This window comes from Odocoileus virginianus, chromosome 33, assembly GCF_023699985.2.
Source record: "Odocoileus virginianus isolate 20LAN1187 ecotype Illinois chromosome 33, Ovbor_1.2, whole genome shotgun sequence".
NCBI lineage: Eukaryota > Metazoa > Chordata > Mammalia > Artiodactyla > Cervidae > Odocoileus > Odocoileus virginianus.
In genome coordinates, this window is record NC_069706.1 from 5404376 (window position 1) to 5425569 (window position 21194).

The 21194-nt window shown below is 43.3% G+C and overlaps 1 protein-coding gene across 17 annotated transcripts in view; it reads left to right on the forward strand.

Annotated features, from left to right (window-relative positions):
- Positions 1 to 21194, forward strand: part of RBFOX1 (RNA binding fox-1 homolog 1) — a 2345672-nt gene that overhangs the window by 1333369 nt on the left and 991109 nt on the right. For 2 of the 17 annotated variants that reach the window (XM_070460576.1, XM_070460579.1), the window contains exon 3: positions 15441 to 15529. The exons of the other annotated variants lie outside the window; for them this stretch is intronic. In XM_070460576.1, the coding sequence (XP_070316677.1) occupies positions 15441 to 15529 (89 nt within the window). The remainder of the gene's footprint in view (positions 1 to 15440; positions 15530 to 21194) is intronic. 17 annotated transcript variants of the gene reach the window in all.

Here is a 21194-nt window from a genome sequence, read left to right on the forward strand (position 1 = left end):
CCTGTATTGGCAGTCAAATTCCTAACCCCTGAACCACCAGGGAAGTCCTGTGGCTGATTTTGTTTTTAATTTATTTATTTTTAATTGAAGGATAATTGCTTTGCAATTTTGACTTGATTTCTGCCACACGTCAACATGAATTAGCCTTAGGTGTACCTGTGTCTCCTCGCTCTTGAACCTCCCTCCCCCTTCCCGCCCCTCTACATTGTTGCAGAGCCCCAGTTTGAGTTCCCTGAGTCACACGGCAAATTCCCCTTGGCTATGTATTTTAATACCGTAGTGTATATGCTTCCATGCTCCTCTCTCCATTCAGTTCATCCGCTCCCTGTGTCTGATCTTTAAAGAAAGGTTATTGGCCATTACTGTGCCCTCCTTTCTCTTCCTTTCCACATTCCCTTGTCCTCACATCCAAACTTGTCTCTTTCAAGACCCATTAATTATATATCCTTGGTACATCTGGCATCCAAAGCCATTCTTTCTTTCATGACTTTCAACCAAGTTTGGGAAAACTTTTTTTTTTATTTTAATAAATGCTGTGTGGCAGGCATCATTATATACATTATACATAACATTTCACATCATCGTTGTATCAACCCTGGGAAGTAAGATTGTATGCCCCCACTATCCAAGATGACCTAAATGCACACGTGTGACATGACCGAGGCAGGAGGTCATTATGCCCCCACTGTCACCTACCCTCATTCCTGAAGCCTGTATTTTGTTTTCCATGGCAAAGAGGACCCTGCAGATGTGGTTACGTTGAGGACCTTGAGATGGCAAGATGGTCCCGTGGGCCCAGTGACATCAGAAGTGCTCTTTAAAGAGCTGATGACCTTCTGCTGTGCTCAGAAGGGGGCTGTAGCACTGGGAAAATTGTCAGAGAGATGTAGCTTTTCTGGCTCTGAGGAAGAGGGGCTATGAGCCAAGGAATGCTGGCAACCTCCCGAAGCTGGAAGGAAATTCTCCCCAACAGCCTCCAGAAAGAATGCAACCTGCCTGAAGGTGCTTTGATTTCAGTCCCGTGAGATTCATGGCAGATTGCCACGATACAAATTTGTAAAATTGATGTATTTGGAATTAGGGCTTCCCTGGTGGTTCAGCAGTCAAGAATTCGCCTGCAATGCTGGAGTCAAAAGAGATGCAGTTTCGATCCCTGGGTGAGGAAGATCCCCTGGAAAAGGGCATGACAACCCACTCCAGTCTTCTTGCCTGGAGAATCCTATGGACAGAGAAGCCTGGCAGGCTACAGTCCATGGGGTCACAAAGAGTTGGACATGACTGAAGTGAATTAGCATGCATGGATATTTGTAGTTATTTTCAGCTACTGTGTTGGTGGTGACTTGTTATGGCAGCAACAGGAAAAATTAATGCAGTGACGTACCATTCAGGTCACCCCTTGGTTCAGTAGGTGTCTGAACTGTGGTTTGAATTTCAGTCTTTCTCACCTGATAGGGTTGATGTAATTTTCACTAAACTTCACTCATGGTTCAGTCCTCTTTTCTTCTTCACCTTCTTATCCTTGAAGCCGTGACTATCTGATAACTCTCCCTGACTTCCTCACATTTCAACCATTGCACTCATCACTGGCACATTATTCTTCCTAAAACATTGCAATTCTTGACGACTTTCAATGACCCCAGTCGCTCAGTCATGTCTGACTCTTTGTGATCCCACAGGCTGTAGCCTGCCAGGCTCCTCTGTCCATGGAATTCTCCAGGCAAGAATATTGGAGTGGATTGCCGTTTCCTTCTCCAGAGGATCTTCCTGACCCAGGGATCAAACCCAGGTCTCCTGCATTGCAGGCAGATTCTTTACCTTTTGAGCCATCCAGAAGGCCTTTCAATGACCCGTGGGCCTCATAAAGGAAGCAGGCAGGGACTTACCTGAGAGTTCCATGGTTAAGACTCTGTCTTCCAATGCAAAGGGTGTCAGTCGGATCCCTGATTGGGGAATTAAGATCCTCAGGACCAAAAAACATAAAGTAGCAACAATATTGTAACAAATTCAATAAAGACTTCAAAAATGGCCCACATTAAAAAAAAAAAAAATTCTTTAGAACAAAAGGAAACCACATGGTTTGACCTTCTGTATTTCTCTCCAGAATTATCTCTCACTTTAATCATGGATTCACTAACCCTCTAGCAAAACTGGAAAATGATTTCTTATCCATGCCCACCATATGCTCCACCTCTGAATCCTCACCCTTTTTTTTTTTTTTAAACTGATTCTTCTCTCTGGAATGTGTGTTCCCTGACAGCTAATTGAAATACCACTTTTCCTTGGAGTCAGAGTAATGTCTCTCTCCTCTGATCCATTCAAAGTCACCTCCAGCGTCAACACAGCATCATCATGGTAGGCATAATTATCAAGATTGTCATCATAACCATCACCATCTACCGATTACCTAGTGATGACCATGTGCCCGGACACGATGCTTCAGCCCTTTTTGTGGATTATCTCATTTATTGCTTACCCATGTGAAGAGGACACCAACAATTCTCTCATTTTACAGAAACCTGAGCCGACTTTAAAGGTTACCTTATGACAAACTTAACTTCCTATTGTAACGTGACCCTGTGTCAACTGCTGAGATCCTGAAATATTTGAAACAAATGTCCACCATAATTTGACTCCTGGACTCAAAGAAGAATTTAATCTTTTATATAAGGTCACAATACAGCTACCATCTGTTGTGTGTGGGTTTTTTTTTTTGCCCCTATTAAATAATCCCCCTTTTGGCTGCTGTTATGTCATAATGCTCATATTCTGTCCCTTGTACAAGTCTCCGATGTCTGTTAAATGAGAGCAGAGGCTGGGACGTGAATCAATATTCTATCCTATTTATCTTGACAAAAAATTTAAGAGATTATCCACCATTTGGAGTTGGCACGGCGTAATTATGTAGATTATATGCACAATTCTCATCCAAATTCCATTACAGAGAGAAGAAGAGAGATCTAACCTCTTTCATCACATGAAAAATTTATTTTGAACACGAATGGGAAATGTTATCAAAGAATACCTGTTCCAGGGCAATTCCAAAATATTTTTGTCATATCCTGAAGGTTGTTTCCATAGGCATTTTGTTCATCAGGAGTGTTTTTACTAAGCAAGGTGCATCAACTCACAGTCTCATACCATTCCTTCCCTCTTCTCTACTGTGTTAGCTTTATGTTAATAATTGCTACTGTTTTCCCATATAGTAGCAACATGGCCACCAGGAGCCACAGGGTGAATAATACCCTCCCAGCAGCTACACTGGTAACAGCTATAAATATGAAGTCCCAGAGTTTCCTCTCATTTGACCATTTTGGGGTGTGGTCTGCATCAGTCACTGGGATTGTACGCGCTAATTGAACAGAGTCGGTCCATGTCTCTGCCTCTGGAACCCTGGGTACCATGAGACAGGATGGGACAGAAGGCCGTCCTTGGAAGCAAGAATGAGGAGTTGTTAGCACAAGTTGGGCTGCCTAGATCAAAGCACAGGTGTCACTCTAGGCAGAAGTATTTGATGAAGAGAAAAATAACAAAATGACATCTAGGCATTCTGAAAGATGCTTCGGAAGATTTGGTAGTAAGTCAGGCAGGCTGTGGGTGTGTATGGAAAAGATGATATAACTATCAGATGACTGATATTTTGGAAAACACTAGTCCCTGTGGATGTTAATGTGTTTTATTAAAAAGAAAACAAATTGAGTGGGATAATTGAATGTGTTTGGAAACTATTGAATTAAATAAGTTTCCTTACTGTAAGATTTCTTAGACCCCTTAAGAAATCAACACACATATTATGAAACTCCAAGAATGGGATATGGAATGATATGCACTGTATACTTTTCTTGGAAACTTCTCTCTGTCTCTCTCTGTCTCTGTCTCTGTCTCTCTCTCTCTGCATGGTGGAGACTACCTTCCCAAAATATTGTCATTGTGTCCAGATTATAGTAGGTACTGAGTAAATACTCACCACGTGCTTTGGGAAATGTAATTCGATAATTGTGAATCTCCTCTTTACATCTTGTAGCAAAGATAAATGACATGTCTCTGATGTCTTTGTTGTAGTGACCTATTGCATTTGTTTCTTTGTTTTCCCTGCTTGAAATCTAAGGGTATTTCTGGGTGAACATCTCCATGTGCCCATGGAGTTATGGGAGGAGATTGGTTATGTGAAAATGGCAACCAGCAGGCTATTCTTTAGATGACTCTATTGCATAGGCTTTTCAAGAGATGTCCAGACACACTGTGATCTGATTTCTGACTCTGTGTGCATTTAAAGTGACCAAGAAATTTACCTTGCTTGAGGCCATTGTTGTGTCTAGAAAACTGAGAAAATTGAATTAAATTATAGGGTGAATACACTGTGGAACTCATTATTAAATAGATGTATAGAACAGACTTGTGGACTCTGTGGGAGAAGGCGAGGGTGGGATGTTTCAAGAGAACAGCATCGAAACATGTATATTATCTAGGGTGAAACAGATCACCAGCCCAAGTTGGATGCATGAGACAAGTGCTCGGGCCTGGTGCACTGGGAAGACCCAGAGGGATCGGGTGGAGAGGGAGGTGGGAGGGGGGACCGGGATGGGGAATACATGTAAATCCATGGCTAATTCATTTCAATGTATGACAAAAACCACTGCAATGTTGTAAAGTAATTAGCCTCCAACTAATAAAAATAAATGGAAAAAAAAATTCTATTTTACCTATTTTTGTAGAGAGGGAAATTATTTAGTAAAGTGAATACTATCCTCTAGTTCTCATGATAAATCATTTAAAGGTGAGATATACAATATCAGTAGGTACTGCTATTATAGACACATGATGATCATTTAATTAAACAATTGATAGTTATAGTATGAATTTTTATCTCTGAGCTAAGTGAAATATCTTTGACTTTATCTTAGAGATTTTCTTTGGGAAGAGAAAGTTTTAGGATGGTACCTCCTTTGTATTATACAATGAGTATTGCTTTATATTGAAACTGCGATTCACTTTCTTTCTAGTTAAAAAATGCTTTTTCATCCTTTCTGAAATAAATATGATCTTTGAAATTAGATTTGATGTAAATCCAAACGTAATGAGATTCAATTTTTCATTGTAGCCGAATTAGATGGAGAACTTCAAATATTTATTTGAGGTTTAATTTGAGTAATTTAGGAAAACATTGAGCTTCCTCATTCATAAATGATAATTACTTCTCTTCATCAAATATTGTACTCGATTCCCTTCTGCTGTCACTGCAGTCATGTGCAGATATGAACACTTTTATATCTCCAAGGGGATTCTTGTTTTCATGTAACTTCCTCGGGTTGCTTAACTTATAACACCTCTAGAAATAGAGTTTGCTGTGCCCGTGTTTTGGAGTGTTTAGTTTTATAAAGGAAGAGAGGTGAGAAGTGGAATAGCATTTACATTGATTTTCTTTAAGGCTGTGCTCTACTGAGAAATAGTATTTTGTCTTACTAAAGCACGTGTTTAAGAAATGGAGATTGCTGTCTTGCAAAACTCCCAAAATAAACTCCAGCGGCTTAAAATGCCTGTAGCCTCTAGTTGATTATAATTCTACACTAAATCAAAAGTGACTGCTTTTAAAAACTTCCATAGAGAAAAGCTTAGGCATTTCACACTATGGCTTGGCCCATGCAAGATTCTTCATTCGTTTCCTTTTAGAGTTTCCTCCAGGTAATGAAAACATATATATGTGAGTTCCATGAGGATATTTAGGGGTTGACCAGAGTCATCAGCTTCTACGCTGGTGGTGATAACATGTAGTTACGACAGCAGCGGCTGCAATAGCAGAGAGGATCTTAGTTTTGCCACATTTGTGTCTTTGCCCACCAGCTTTATTATTGACTCCTGACTTTGTTTATTGGACTTGCCAGAGAACTTCATAGTAAGCATTCTAGTGATCAGGAATCTAGTGATCAGAAACCCTCTCAAAGTAGCTTAGGCATCAAAGGAAATAGACTGGTTCATATGAAAAGTCTCGGGATGGTACTGACTTTGAGAACAGATGAATCCATAATCTCAGCTTTAGCCAGAATCTAGGGTTTCACGACTTGAATTTGTTTTTCCTTGTGTAGCCCCCTGACTCATTTGCAGTGGAGTCAGTGGCTTACCCCTGAATCAGTTGCTGTGATGGATGATTGGAATGTATTCAAGCAGCAAACCAAGGTTATTTTCTCACATGGGAGCTAAAGAAAGAGGGTGACCCATCTAAAATGGAGTTTGGGGTGATCCTTTATGCAACAGATAATGTTGTCAACAGCAGACAGGGAATAGATACCAGGCAAAGCACCACAGCAGCTGTCTTTCAGAACACCCAACCTGGAAGGCGTCCCTAAAGACTGACCTTCAGCCACCTCCAGGGGTGCCAGACTGATCCCAGATACTAGTAAATCAATTCTAATCAAGTGTGAAAGTTAAAGTGCTAGTTGCTCAGTCATGTCTAACTCTCTGTAGCCCGTCTGGCTCCTCTGACCGTGGGATTCTCCAGGCAAGAATACTGGAGTGGGTTGCCATTCCTTTCTCCAGAGTCAAGTGGAGAATGCAACCCGAAGGCTAAAATTTGCTTTCTGTTTAGGAACCAACCAGAATCCATTGGTCCCTGGTCCATATTCAGTGACTGTGTCCTGATGGATCATGTTCCTTAGAAATGGAATTTGCCAGAATCTTCTCTTCTCACACAGAACACTGAGTGTGAATTTGGAGTGATTTCAGCTCTTCGGAGATTATAAAATATGCATTTTGTTACTTGTGTATTAGGACTGGAAGCCAGAAATCCACTTATGTTTCTTCCAACTCCCTTAAAATTTTATTTTCCCTCTTGCTCCAGTTTGACAATTGGCTCATGTAAATATCATTAGGTAAAAAAACCCACAGTGTTGGACCTAAACAAAGTTCGTGGGGGTAAACCATTTGTACATCTGAGCCAGTTCATCTCTGAGATTTATGAGAAATGCATTCATCCTTAAGAGTACTTTTTTTTTTTTTTTCCTAGAACAGAATGAATGTTTCAGCTACATAAACTTGAGATGCTTAAGTAAGACTGTTCCTCTGAAGTCCTCTGGTGGCAGCCATAACCCAAATCAATTCAGGCAGCATCTCTCCCCTGGCTGGCCCCTGGCTTTCCCCATGTGCTCATACCATGCGCTCTTTCTTTTGTCTCTTCAAATTTTTGTTTGCTCTTCTGAAGTCATCATCATCAATTAATATTTGCCAAGGACCCGTAGGATCTAACCTGCCACGTCTCCATCTGTTATTCACCAGTGCAGACGTGGTGCTTCCACCCCTTTTGGGTTTGAATCACATTATTATAAGCTATTTTCAGCATCCCTCACCTGCCGCCTTCCAAACATTCTCAAATCCCACACTTCCGCTCTGCCCTGCTGCTCTTCTCCACAATTTCACTTTCCCAGCATTACACAGTGGTGAGAAATGCATATCCCATACTCCAGTATTGACTCCAGGCCTGCGACCTTCTAGTTTATATGACCCTGGGGGACTTTGGGGACCTTTGTGACACATTTTCCTCCTTCTTCCATAAAAGAGGCATCATGAGTGTGTCTATACAGTTTGGAGATTCTAGGGCATGGGAAGGATGGTTGTGAAAATTAAATGAGGTTAAAAGTTGAGAGAGTTGGACCACAAAGAAGGCTGCGTGCTGAAGAGTTGATGATTTTGAACTGTGGTACTGGAGAGGACTCTTGAGAGTCCCTTGGATTGCAAGGAGATCCAGCCAGTCCATCCTAGAGGAGATCAACCCTGAATATTCATTGGAAGGACTGATGCTGAAGAGCCAATTCATTGGAAAAGACCCTGACCCTGGGCAAGATTGAAGGCGGGAGGAGAAGGGGATGACAGAGGATGAGATGTTTGGATGGCATCACCAACTCAATGGACATGAGTTTGAGCAAACTCTGAGAGTTGGTGATGGACAGGGAAGCCTGGCATGCTGCAGTCCATGGGATCACAAAGAATTAGGCACAGCTGAGTGACTGAACTGACTTTTTGAAATATAGTTGATTTACAATGTTGTGTACATTTCTGCTGTATGGCAAAGTAATTCTTTTTTTTTTCCATTTATTTTTATTAGTTGGAGGCTAATTATTTTACAATATTGTAGTGGTTTTTGTCATACATTAACATGAATTAGCCATGGATTTACATGTATTCCCCATCCCGATCCCCCCTCCCACCTCCCTCTCCACCCGATTCCTCTGGGTCTTCCCAGTGCACCAGGCCCGAGCACTTGTCTCATGCACCCAACCTGGGCTGGTGATCTGTTTTACCATAGATAATATACATGTTTCGAAGCTGTTCTCTCAAAACATCCCACCCTCACCTTCTCCCACAGAATCCAAAAGTCTGTCCTGTACATCTGTGTCTCTTTTTCTGTTTTGCATACAGGGTTATCGTTACCATCTTTCTAAATTCCATATATATGCGTTAGTACACTGTATTGGTCTTTATCTTTCTGGCTTACTTCACTCTGTATAATGGGCTCCAGTTTCATCCATCTCATTAGAACTGATTCAGATGAATTCTTTTTAATGGCTGAGTAATATTCCACAGTGTATATGTACCACAGCTTCCTCATCCATTCGTCTGCTGATGGGCATCTAGGTTGCTTCCATGTCCTGGCTATTATAAACAGTGCTGCGATGAACATTGGGGTGCACGTGTCTCTTTCAGATCTGGTTTCCTCTGTGTGTATGCCCAGAAGTGGGATTGCTGGGTCATATGGCAGTTCTACTTCCAGTTTTTAAGAAATCTCCACACTGTTCTCTTAAAATGGGGCTTCCCAGGTGGTGCTAGTGTTAAAGAATCTGCTTGCCAATGCAAGAGACACAGCTTCAATCCCTGGGTCGGGAAGGTCCTCTAGAGAAGGAAATGGCAACCCACTCCAGTAGTCTTGCCTGGAAAATTCCATGGGCAGTGAAGTCTGGCGGGCTACAGTGCGTGGGGTCACAAAAGGGCTAGACAGAGCTGAGCATATATGTGTGTGTGTGTGTGTTTATGATCGTATATATATATATATATATACACACACATATTTTTATATTGTTTTTCATTATGATTTTTAAAAGGATTTTTTGAAGTTTTTTTAAAAATTTATTTATTTTAATTTTAGCCACTTCCTGAAGCATGTGGGGATCTTAGTTCCCTGACCAGAGCCCTCACCCACTTCATTGGAAGGCAGTGTCTTAACCACTGCACTTCCAGGGAAGTCCCCTTCATTATGATTTTTCACAGAATATTGAATATAGTTCCCTGTGCTATACAGTAGCACCTTATTTTTTTATTCAGTCTATATATGTATAATAGTTTGCATATGCTAATTTAAACTCCCAGTCTATCCCTCCCCCAACCCTCCCCCCAACTCTTTCATACTTGCTATGAGGAACAGCAACTAAAATAAGATTATCAGTAATGATCATAGTATGTGAGTATTTTTCTCTATGTGAGGGCAGAAGCTTCAGAGAGTCAAGACAGTGCTGCTCGTCTTTGCAGGAGTAGCCTGGTTTTAAAAAGCCAAGCTATTTGGCAGTATTAACCACATTGATTTCAGCACATTGCATAATGTGCCGATAGCCCGTGCATGCTGACTGGTCAGGCACTCGGGTAATAAACACCAAGCGCACGATGTGTCCTAATAGACAAATGGGCTTTTTAAACTTCCAATGGGAGAAACTGTTTTCATTGGCATGGGGACTTATCTGTCAATCAGCTTCTGCCCCACTCTCATTATGGACACGGCACTGAGTTGATGTCAGGGAGATAAAAGGAGCCATCAGCCGTGGCCCTTGCTCTGAAGGCGTTTACGACCATGTTGGGAAAATGAGGCATAAAGAGATGAACGCACGGTAGAGGAAGACCCATCCATGATGGTTGTGTAAAAGTGTCAAATGAGGGGCCCAGGCTCGGAGTATAGTTATCCTGCTACTGTCCTTCAATTTGGGCTCAAAGGTGATGTTAGATTGGTGGACAGGTACAAATCATTCTGAGTTATTGAGTCAAAACATAATTTGCCCTGGGTACCTGGAGTGAGCCAGCTGTCATAAGTGTTTTCTGGGTATCCTTTCTTCTCTTATGATTGGCAACAGAAGCTTAAGACCTCTCTCTCATCATCTGATTTTCTCCCTTCCCCACCCTGGCAGTCCAGCATAAACCAAACAGGCACCTGGAAATTGAGAGGTGTTCTCCTAAGGTGACTTGTTTTGTTAGCAAAGCCAGAGTTGGGGACTTACTCAGTTTTTTTCATTTTGGTTGGGATGTTGGAAGAGCCCCATATCCATCATCCCCCTCTGTCCCATGCCTTTCTCTCAAGAGATGAACCCAATGCTCGTTGGATTGAGAAGCAAGTACAGCCATCAAGGACGTATTAAAAAGTGACCATAAGTGATTTCCTGAAGTCAGTCACCTGCTAAGAAAACACCTTGAAACTCAGACTTTCAGTATTGTTACATGTGCCATATTTTCTACACAGTACATTCACAAGTGATTAACAGTCATAGTTAAAGACTTCCCTGGTGGTCCAGTGAAGTCCTCAAGTAAGTCCTTAGCTAAGACTCCGTGCTTCCAGTGCAGGGGGCACAGGTTCAGTCCCTGGTCAGGGAAGATCCTGCCTGCCACTTGGTGTGGGGGAATAAAAAATACAAACGAGAACAACAGCAAAAGCAAAAAGAAAATTTCTCATGTGACACTTTAAAAAAACATGATTAGAGGCAATGAGAATTTATGATTCATTGAGCACTGCAGCGAGGACTTGAAGGCATATTTTTGATGCCGTAAATACCTTCTTTGCTTCTTTTACTAGTCGTGTCCTTGGACTCCTTAAGTCTTGCTGTAGATTGGGTGTTGTAAACGTGTATCAGGACTTCCTTCCTGTTTAGGGCTGAATAACTCTCCATCATATGGGATGTATCATGTTGTGTTTATCTGTTTATCTGTAGATGGACACTTACGTTGCTTCCACCTTTTGAATATTGTGAATAATCCTGCTACGAACACAGATGGGCAAGTAGATATTATTCTTTAAAAAAAAAAAACTGCTTTTTAAGTTTTGTAGAGATATTCTGTTGGCCAAAAGTTTGTTTGCTCAGCTTTTTCCATAATATTGTACAAAAACCCAAACAAACTTTTTGGCCAACTCAGTATAATTGCTGTATGCTGCTGCTAAGTCACTTCAGTCGTGTCCGACTCTGTGCGACCCCGTACACGGCAGCCCACCAGGCTCCGCCATCCCTGGGATTCTCCAGGCAAGAACACTGGAGTGGGTTGCCATTTCCTTCTCCAATGCGTGAAAGTGAAAAGTGAAAGTGAAGTCGCTCAGTCGTGCCCGACTCTGAGCGACCCCATGGACCGCAGCCTACCAGGCTCCTCCGTCCATGGGATTTTCCAGGCAAGAGTACTGGAGTGGGGTGCCATTGCCTTCTCTGATAATTGCTGTATAATATTGTGTAAATTTAAGGTATTCAACATGTTGATTTGATGTGTCTGTATACTGCCAAGTCATGACCATTTTAGCATCAGTTAACACCTTCATTTTGTGACATAATTACCATTTCCTTTGTGTACTGAGAATATTTAAGATTTACTCTCTTAGCAATTTTCAATTGGATAATACGATGCTCTTCGCTATCATTACCTTGTGCATTAGATCCCCAGAATTGTGAGTCTTAGAAGTGGAAGTTTGTACCTCTGACAGGTGTCTTCCCATTTCCCCCTCCACCTAGCTTCTAGTAACTACCACTCCACTCTGTCTCTCCCAGATCAACTTGCCTGTTTTTACATAGAAGTGATATCCCACAGTCTTGTTCTCTGATTTTCTCCACTTTGGCATAGTGCTCTCAAGGTTCATCCAAACTGTTATAAAAACAGCAGGTTTTCCTTCTTTCTCGTGGGTGAAAACCATTCCATTCTATCCCTGTCCATGCCACAACCTCTTCACCCATTCACCTGTTGATGGACACGATTGTTTCCATAACTTGGCTTTTATGAATGACACTTTGGCCAATGTGCAGGTTTCTCTTTGAAATTAAGGCAGATACTATCTTTAATCCCATTTTCTAGATAAGAAGACTCAGCTCCAACAGATCAAGGGACAGGACTGGTAACCAAGCCCGGATCTGTCCAGCTCAGAGTCCAAACTCTTGACTGCTGTGTCTGTCACCTTCCTGCTTTGACAGCTCTGGTGGGGTATCCTGAACAAGGCTCTGTCATGCCCAAGGCTGTGGGGAGTGACAGCTCTTGCATGGAAAAGTCGCTCTGGCTTCTCCCTTCAGCAAAGGGAATTTTTCAAGTCTCCATTGCCCTCTTTCGATTTGAACCTTCTCTTTTCGAACCTCTTTCTCCTCCGACTTCTGTCCATTGCTCCATGTCTACCTCCTTGTTGAATTCCTTCAAGCCGAGGAAGCCTATCATGCCAGGCACTGCCCTTACTCTTCTAAATTCTTAATCCATGTAAGCTTCCTACTAACCAGATGGGCAGGCTTGTTATTAATGGGGCCCTGGGTTGTGTGTGAGATGACGAAGGTGCACGTGCATGCATGCTAAGTTGCTTCAGTCGGGTCTGGCTCTCTGTGACCCTATGAACTGTAGCCCCCCAGGCTCCTCTGTCCATGGGAGTCTCCAGGCAAGGATGCTGAAGTGGGTCACCACACCTTCCTCCAGGGGATCTTCCCAACCCAGGAACTGAACCTGCGTCTCTTGTATCTCCTGCATTGGCAAGTGGGTTCTTTACCACCAAGCTACCTGGAAGCCCAACACAGTTGCACAGAAGCTGGAAATCTGCCTGGGTTCACATAGTGGTGGAGTTGAACCCAGAGTCTGTGCTCCACACTACGACTATCTATGCTGCCTCCTGGACCGAGACAGGGTTCAGACCCACCTGTAGACGCTGCATCGCTCCAGCCAAGCCTGGACCGGCCTCACTGAGGTGGTGCTATCATCCTGAGGCTGCTCTTGCCATCTCCACCCACTTGCTCTAGCTGGGCTTAGGTCTTCGCTGTTCACAGCATGCCGAGTAGCAAACCTGGAGGCCGCTGCAGCTGCTTCGGTATTCTACAGCCCTCTTGGGTCTGGGAGCCATTGGAGGCAAACACTGCAGCCCATTTGTCTAATAATACGGCTGCTCTTTCTTCCACCGAGCTCGAGCCAAGGCAGGGCGTGGAGGAGGAGGAAGAAAGAGAGGGTGGGGAGAACGAGAGAGAGGCTGCCTACTGTCTCTCTATTTATCCCAAATCCATATATTATTTTGGAACATTCAGTATTGCAGAAATATGCGAAGGGATAAATCACTCCTTTTACCATCTGGTCTCTGAGAACCTTCCCAAGAACTGTAGCTTCATTTAATTTTGTTGTGTTCCTTTCTCAACCTTTTTGTGCTTTCCATCATCGTTTCTTGGCTGCATTTTGGGGGTTTGTTTTGCCTTCAGTTGCTTGCTCCTTTAGCTGTTTCTGCATTTTACTTTCTGAAAAAGAAACACCAGCTCTCGCTCATCAACGTTCTGCCAGATTCTTTATTTGGCATGATGCTACCTTGTGCCTATTTTCTTTACCTTCATCTGGAGCCCTGGAGTGATGTGTGGGTATTTTTCAATGCCCCAACCAGATGCACTAACCGGCTTGATGGTCGGTAATGAGGAAGCAGTAGCACCCCTTGGTCTTTGAATTTCTTGGCAGTACCTTCATGGCAAATGTTTCCATGAGAGGAGTATGGTGGACCAAGCCCAGGCATCGCTACATGGCTCCAAAGTCCTTTTAAATGAACAAGTGGATTGGCACTCATCTAATGGGAATACAAGTCCAGTGAGGTTACTTAGCATGTACTGGTTCCTCACTGTCTGAGTGGGAGATTACAGGTAAGCACAGAAAGAAGGCCACAGTGATGACATATTTAGATAATAGATGGGAGTTGGACAAGAGTATGAACTCCTATTTAGCTTCCTACAGACACAGATGGTTAAACATAGAAATACCTATAGAGATGTCTGTATGCACGGAATGTGTGCGCTCTGCTCAGCCGTGTTCGACTGTTCATGACCCCATGGACTGTAGCCTGCCAGGCTCCTCTGTCCATACAATTTTCCAGGCAAGAATACTGGAGCAGGTTGCCATTTCCCCCTCCAGGGGATCTTCCCGACCCAGGGATCGAACTCATGTCTCCTGCATTGGCAGACAGATTCTTTACCCCTGAGCCACCTGGGACATATACACGGAATAGTATATGCACATCTTTCTGCTCTGTCAGCTCAGAGGAGCTGGAAGCAATGATACCCCAGCAGCAATGAGCACACTTGGCACCCAGATCTTGGTTTCTAATACCATTCTCTATTTAAAGGGACAAGGGCTCCTCAGAGGAATGACTGCTTTTGGGACTGGGGCATGAAATATACAGGATGAGCCTAGTACTGAACACCTCAGAGTTCAAGAAAATAAAGAAATGCTCAAAACAACAGCAGCACAAGCATCAGGATGGAATACGCCTTGTAAATGAGAAATGGAAGACTTCTTAACATGAGTTAGATGAATAGTCACTGCCATTCTTCACTCATTGAAAACTTGGGCTCTTGTAACTAACAGCTAACTTAAATACTCATTGTTGTCAAGGGCTTTGGGCTACATCTCTTTCTGTCTCTCCTGTGAGCAGGTGAGCCCTGAATTCTGTTCCTTGGGTTCACAACCACAGTAACTTCTCCGGGCTCTCACAGCCCAGTTTTGAAGATCAGGGCAACTTGAAACAAGGAGAGTGAAGAATAAATCACATTTCCAAGGAGAAAAATCAAGTCATTGCAGCTCAATTATTCATGTGCAAAACTGTTATGTAACGTAGCAGCCCAATTAACAGGTGTCTCTTGGGGAATAATCAAGGCTTAATTTGGCATGATAATTAGTAACCTCCCCTCCCAGCTTTGGATGGGGGGCCCTGCAGGACAGCCTGATGGTTGGTAATGAGGCAGTATCACTTACTTTGCAGCCGTGTTAATTGTGTATTTCTGTGCATGGGGACAAGACAGATTTACCTGTTTCTAGATGCTGAGATGTGCCACTGGTCTAATAGAGCTGTGCTCATTTTCTGGTCTTGCCAACCCTGGCCTTGCTGAAGGGCAGCACTCTTAGACTTTTGAGAATTCTTTAATTGGCAGAGTTGTTGTAATGGCTATACTTCAGTCTGTTTTTTTTTTTTTTTCCTGATAGACTGGGTGGCAGAATTCCAGTTTTACAAGACATATGGCCAGGGTTGACATATTCAAACCAGGAAATTGCCCTGTTTTGTGTGTCTGTAATAATGGTGACCACACAGACACCATGGCATAGCTGTCTATCACCTCTGTGTGTCCCAGGGCATACCTGTTTATTACAGTAAAATACTAGATGTGTGTATAGTCACAGAGAGCAGAAAACATGGGCAATTACAAGAGTCTTTTTATTTTTACCAGAAAAAGAAAAAGAAGGAGAGAAAGCACAGAGAAAAAGAGAAATAAAACTACCACAAATCACCCATCAGCTGAGAGATATTAACATTCTGGTATGATATCTTTTCAGTTTTACACACACATACACAGGTCTACATATCTATGGCTATTGACCTAGGTATGATTTCTGTTTGCAAAGTTGGATTTGTAATGTGCATACTAGTATGTTAACACATTTGTTCTTGTTATGTGTGTGTCCTCAGTCATGTCCAACTCTTTGCAACCCCATGGACTGTAGCTCACCAGCCTCCTTTGTCCATGGAATTCTCCAGGCAAGAATACTGGAGTGGCTTGCCATTTCCCACTCCAGGGGATCTCCCCGACCCAGGGATCAAACCACATCTCTTATGTCTCCTGCACTGGCAGGTGGATTCTTTACCACAGATTTTGAACAGAGTCCACCCTGCCTTTTCTTAAACTGTCTTTTTCTGAAGTTTGGGAGCCACTGATCTTCACTGTAAGAGTTAAGCTGATATAATATGCATTTCCCCCCTTTCTTTTCCCTAAAATCCTTTATTAAGAACCATTTTCCTTGAACTCTACTTGGGAAAACTTTGAGCATCTAGATAGCTTTCCTGTTTCTGTTTTGTTCCATTTTGTTTCACTATTATAGACATCACAGCAGTGAATATCCTTACATGTGCATCTTTGCTATATCTTATCCCTGGGCTTCCCTGGTGGCTCAGTGGTAAAGAATCTGCCTGCCAATGCAGGACACACAGGTTCGATCCCTGGCTGGGATGATCCCCTGAAGAAGGAAATGGCAACCCAGTCCAGTATTCTTGCCTGGGAAATCCCATGGACAGTGGAGCCTGGCGGGTTTGTAGTCCATGGGGTTGCAAGGAGTTGCACATGGCCGAGCGGTTGAGCATGCACACACACAGCTCACCCACAGAAGGGGTCAAAGGGTATGTCTATTGGAAGGCTTTGGACTGACTTTGGGGAACTTCTCTTTCCTGAAGGTCTGTGCATCTACAACCCCACAGGTACTTTGGAGTCGCCTCTTCCCATTGCTGCTCTGAAGTATATTTTTTTAATTCCAGGTTCTGCAACTTTAGTGGTGAGGCAGGAAGCCAATAGAGAAAGTTTATTAAATTCTTATTTATGATTTCAATTTGTATGAGCCCTTGCCTTCCCCAGGCTCGAGGCAGCACTTGGAGAACATCAAGCTTGTAACTCTTAGCTGTGCTGATTTGAGAGAAGGGAGGTGGAGAAGATGGGGAAAGAGTGCTGGACGGAAGGGACGGGCGACCCCTCAAAGTAAAGGCTAGAAACAGAAGCAGTTCGGATGGCCGAGGATCATTTGAGGCACTTTCTGAAAAGCCTAGATTCAGAAGGAAAACACTTTTTTTTTTAATCCTCCTCTTGATTTCCTCTTATATGGGTTGAACAGAAGATCACAGTGAACTTACGTGTGTGTGTTTAATTTTTTGGCATGCCACAGCAATGTGTTCAGTTCCGTTCAGTCGCTCAGTCGTGTCCAACTCTGTGCAACTCCATGGACTGGAACATATCAGGCTTCCTGTCCATCACCAACTCCTGGAGTTTGCTCAAATTCATGTCCATCAAGTCAGTGATGCCATCCAACCATCTCATCCTCTGTCATCCCCTTCTCCTCCTGCCTTCAATCTTTCCCAGCATCAGGGTCTTTTCTAATGAGTCCATTCTTTGCATCAGGTAGCCAAAGTATTGGAATTTCAGCTTCAGCATCAGTCCTTCTAGTGAACATTCAGGACTGATTTATTTTACGATTTACTGGTTTGATCTCCTTGCAGTCCAAGGGACTCTCAAGAGTCTTCTCCGGCACCACAGTTCAAAAGCATCAACTCTTTCTTTGTGGTCCAACTCTTACATCCACACATGACTACTGGAAAAGCCATAGCCTTGACTAGATGGACCTTTGTTGGCAAAGTAATGTCTCTGCTTTTTAATATGCTGTCTAGGTTTGTCATAGCTTTTCTTCCAAGGAGCAAGCGTCTTTTAATTTCATGGCTGCAGTCACCATCTGCAGTGATTTTGCAGCCCAAGAAAATAGTCTGTCACCGTTTCCATTGTTTCCCCATCTATTTGCCATGAAGTGATGGGGCCAGATACCATGATCTTAGTTTTCTGAATGTTGAGTTTTAAGCTGGCTTTTTCACTCTCCTCTTTCACTTTTATCAAGGGGCTCTTTAAGTTCATCTTTGCTTTCTTCCCTAAGAGTAATGTATGTGTGTTTAAATATTTTTGACGGCATGCAGGGTCTTAATTCCCTGATCAGGTATCGAACTTGCACCTCCTGCGGTGGAAATGCAGAGTCTTAACCCCTGGACCACCAGAGAAGTCGCTTTTTTGTGTGTTTGTTAGCTGGTTGGGCTTCCTTGGTGGCGCAGAGGGTAAAGCGTCTGCCTGCAATGTGGGAGACCTGGGTTAGATCCCTGAGTCTGGAAGATCCCCTGGAGAAGGCAATGGCAACCCACTCCAGTCCTCTTGCCTGGAAAATTCCATGGACAGAGGTGCCTGCTAGTCTTTACAGTCCATGGGATCGCAGAGAGTCACACATGACTGAGCAACTTCTCTTGCTGCCCATAGGCACCTGGCAGAGCAGTTAAGTTGGAGCAGAGGGACCAGCCCCACCTTCTCTCACCAAGCCCTCCTCTTCTGTTGAGTCTGCCCTATAGAGCCCCCTTCTCAATGAAGCATAGTAGTTGTCTGAGCTGCAGACACCCTGAGGGTGATCAGAAACAGACCTACACGCAGACAAGCAAAAACTACTGTCTTCCCGTCTATCTTGAGGCCATCATCTATTTTCTTATTTTCCTCTTTTTATTCATTTGTTATTGGTCAGTTGCTAAGTCATGTGTGACCCTTTGGGACCCCATGAACTGTAGCACCCCAGGCTTCCTCGCCCTTCACCATCTCCCAGAGTTTGCTCAAACTCACGTCCATTGAGTCAGTGATGCCATCCAACCCTCTCATCCTGTTTCACCCCCTTCTCCTTCCTTCAGTCTTCCCCAGCATCAGGGTCTTTTCCAGTGTTGGTTCGTTGCATCAGCTTCAACGTCAGCATCAGTCCTTCCAGTGAATATTCAGGACTGATTTCTTGTAGGATGGACTGGTTGGATCTCCTTGCAGTCCAAGGGACTCTCAAGAGCCTTCTCCAGCACCACAGTCTGAAAGCATCATTTCTTTGGCTCTCAGCCTTCTTTATGGTCCAACGTTGCTTTTTAAGCATTAATTATTTATTATTTATTTTTCGGCTATGTTGGGTCTTTGTTGCTATGCGAGCTTTCCTCTAGTTGGGGCAAGCAGTGGCTGCTCTCTAGTTGCGGTGTCCAGGCTTCTCATTGCAGGGGCTTCTCTTGTAGCCGAGGACGGGCTCTAGGGTGTGCAGGCTTTCATAGCGGCAGCTCCCAGGGTCCAGAACACAGTCTCAATAGTTGTGGCACATGGGCTTGGCTGCTCCATGGCATGTGCGATCTTCCTGGGCCAGGGGTCAAATCCATGTCTCCCACATTGGCAGGCAGATTATTTACGACTGAGGCTCCTATTTCTTTTCTTCAATGAGGTATGAATGAACTTCTAAAATGATATGCTCTTGTAGCTCATTTTTTGAAAAATATTCCTTTCTCCAACCACCACCTAGCGAGAGCCTGTTAAGATCTTTCCGCCATGTTCCTCCTGCCCCTACCTTGGACGATTCCACGCCGAAATCCACTACCCCCCAAACGATTTAAGATGCTCTTAATTGCTTTACTGGAGGGAAATAGAACACCTTTTAAGCCAACAGCTGAGCGATTTGCTATGACAATTCTGCCACTGTGCATTCACTTAATTTCCAATTAATCAAACATTCAATAAATCATTAGGATAATTACACCTGCTCCCATCCTCTGGCCCCAGCACATTAACTCAGCTCAGGCACCCCCTGGACTGGCTGCGGGGAAGGTGTTCATTTGTCTGCCCTGGCTGGGTGCACAACCTGGCTCCCTGTGAGCCTTGAGAAATGACGGGTAAGAAACTGTAATTATTTCAGGCACCACAAGTTTGCTCGGATTCCTCCTTTTCTGCTTCTCACCCCAGTGCTTCCTCAACAACTTAAGCCAACATCAGAGAATCCTAGTAGCAGTAGCTGGTTAATTTCAGCAAGTTTTTTTTTTTTTAATCATTTTTATTTCCCGACTGTGCCTCTTTTCTAATTACACCATCTCCCCAGGTGAGCGATAATTCCCTCATCACCATATATCTCAAGCACAGATTATTAAAATAATATAGCTTATGTCATATAAATGTAACAGAAAGTATCTTAAAGATGCTTTATTGAAAGCTGGTAAATTGGTTCAACAGATGAATGTTTTAAGGCCTGTTTTTAAAAGGTTGCACAAGTATAAACCCACTGAATTACTGCTGCAGTTTCACACGAGCGGATGCAATTATTTTAAGCATCTAACTGTGCACAAGACAGATCTGAAAGAGAAGGAGCTAAATTCTCTGAGATTAATTAAAGGGTTTCATTTTGCTCTTGGTTTAAAAATAAATTTCAAGCATGCATCACTTGTTATTCTCTTGAAGAATTTGCATTACAGGGTGTTTTTTTTTAATATATGTATATATATATATATATATATATATATATATATATATATATATATAAATACCGAAAATGTTAAGCTTCATGAGTTCTTCATACAATATAGCCAGCAGCTCATAAAAAAGAAGGGTTGACCTATTGTTGCCACAGCTTATTCTCCTGCATATTTCTTTATACTTTTCCATTTGTGAAAGGTATTAATCTTAAAACTCATTTCCAAGGTAAGATGGTGCATTTACATGCATTTCCCGTAAGATTGCTCTCGATCCGATCTATGCCCATTGATTTAATTTCTTCTCCCTCTCAGAGCCAGTGGTGCTGAAGGGTTTATGGTAATTACAGTGTTGTGGGTTTCAGTGGAACGGCTCCCTGGTACCTTGAGTGTGGGTTTTGATTCTCACGAAGCTCACTCAGCCCTGGAGACACTGAGGGGAGCATCTCCGAGGCTGGGGGCACAAGGCGGATGGGGAAGGATGCTGGCTGGTACACAGCCTGGAGGCATGGGGAAGCCGGAGAGAGAATGGCCTGGGGCTACTGGCCAGATGGATCACCATTCTAAGGGGCCCCTTTAAGGTGAATCACTTGGCAGTTTTGAGAGTTGGCAGACGGTTCAGCCACCTGTGCTCATCATGAAATGAGACACGGGAACCTAGGGGTCTAAAATATGCCGCTCACCCTTTGAGGGATGGTCTGGTGGTGCAGGAGGCAATATGCCTAGTAAGATCAGGGGCGGAGTGGGCAGGCAACTATAGCCCAAATGGCCTGGGTTTTGAGTTGTGCTGACCAGGGTTCAAGTACTCCAAACCAAAATGCTCATCGATAGCAGCACTGGCCAATAGAACATGATGCATATGTTGTGTTAGTTTTTCTAGTAGCCTCGTTCTTAAAAAAAAAAAAAAATGTGCAAAAACACCAAGTGAAACTCCATTAAACACAGTACTGTATTTCCCCGTAGTTTATTATATGTGAGGTATTATGTCAGCGTGTCATCAATATAAACGTAGAGAAGACAGCTTATGTTCCTTTCTTCGTATAATTCTTTTAACTCCCATCATGCATCTCAAACTCCCAACACCTCTCCGTCTGGACCAGCCGTGTTCCAAGTGTCTGGGAGTCACGCACCTCCTGTGGTGATGGCTGCATGCTGG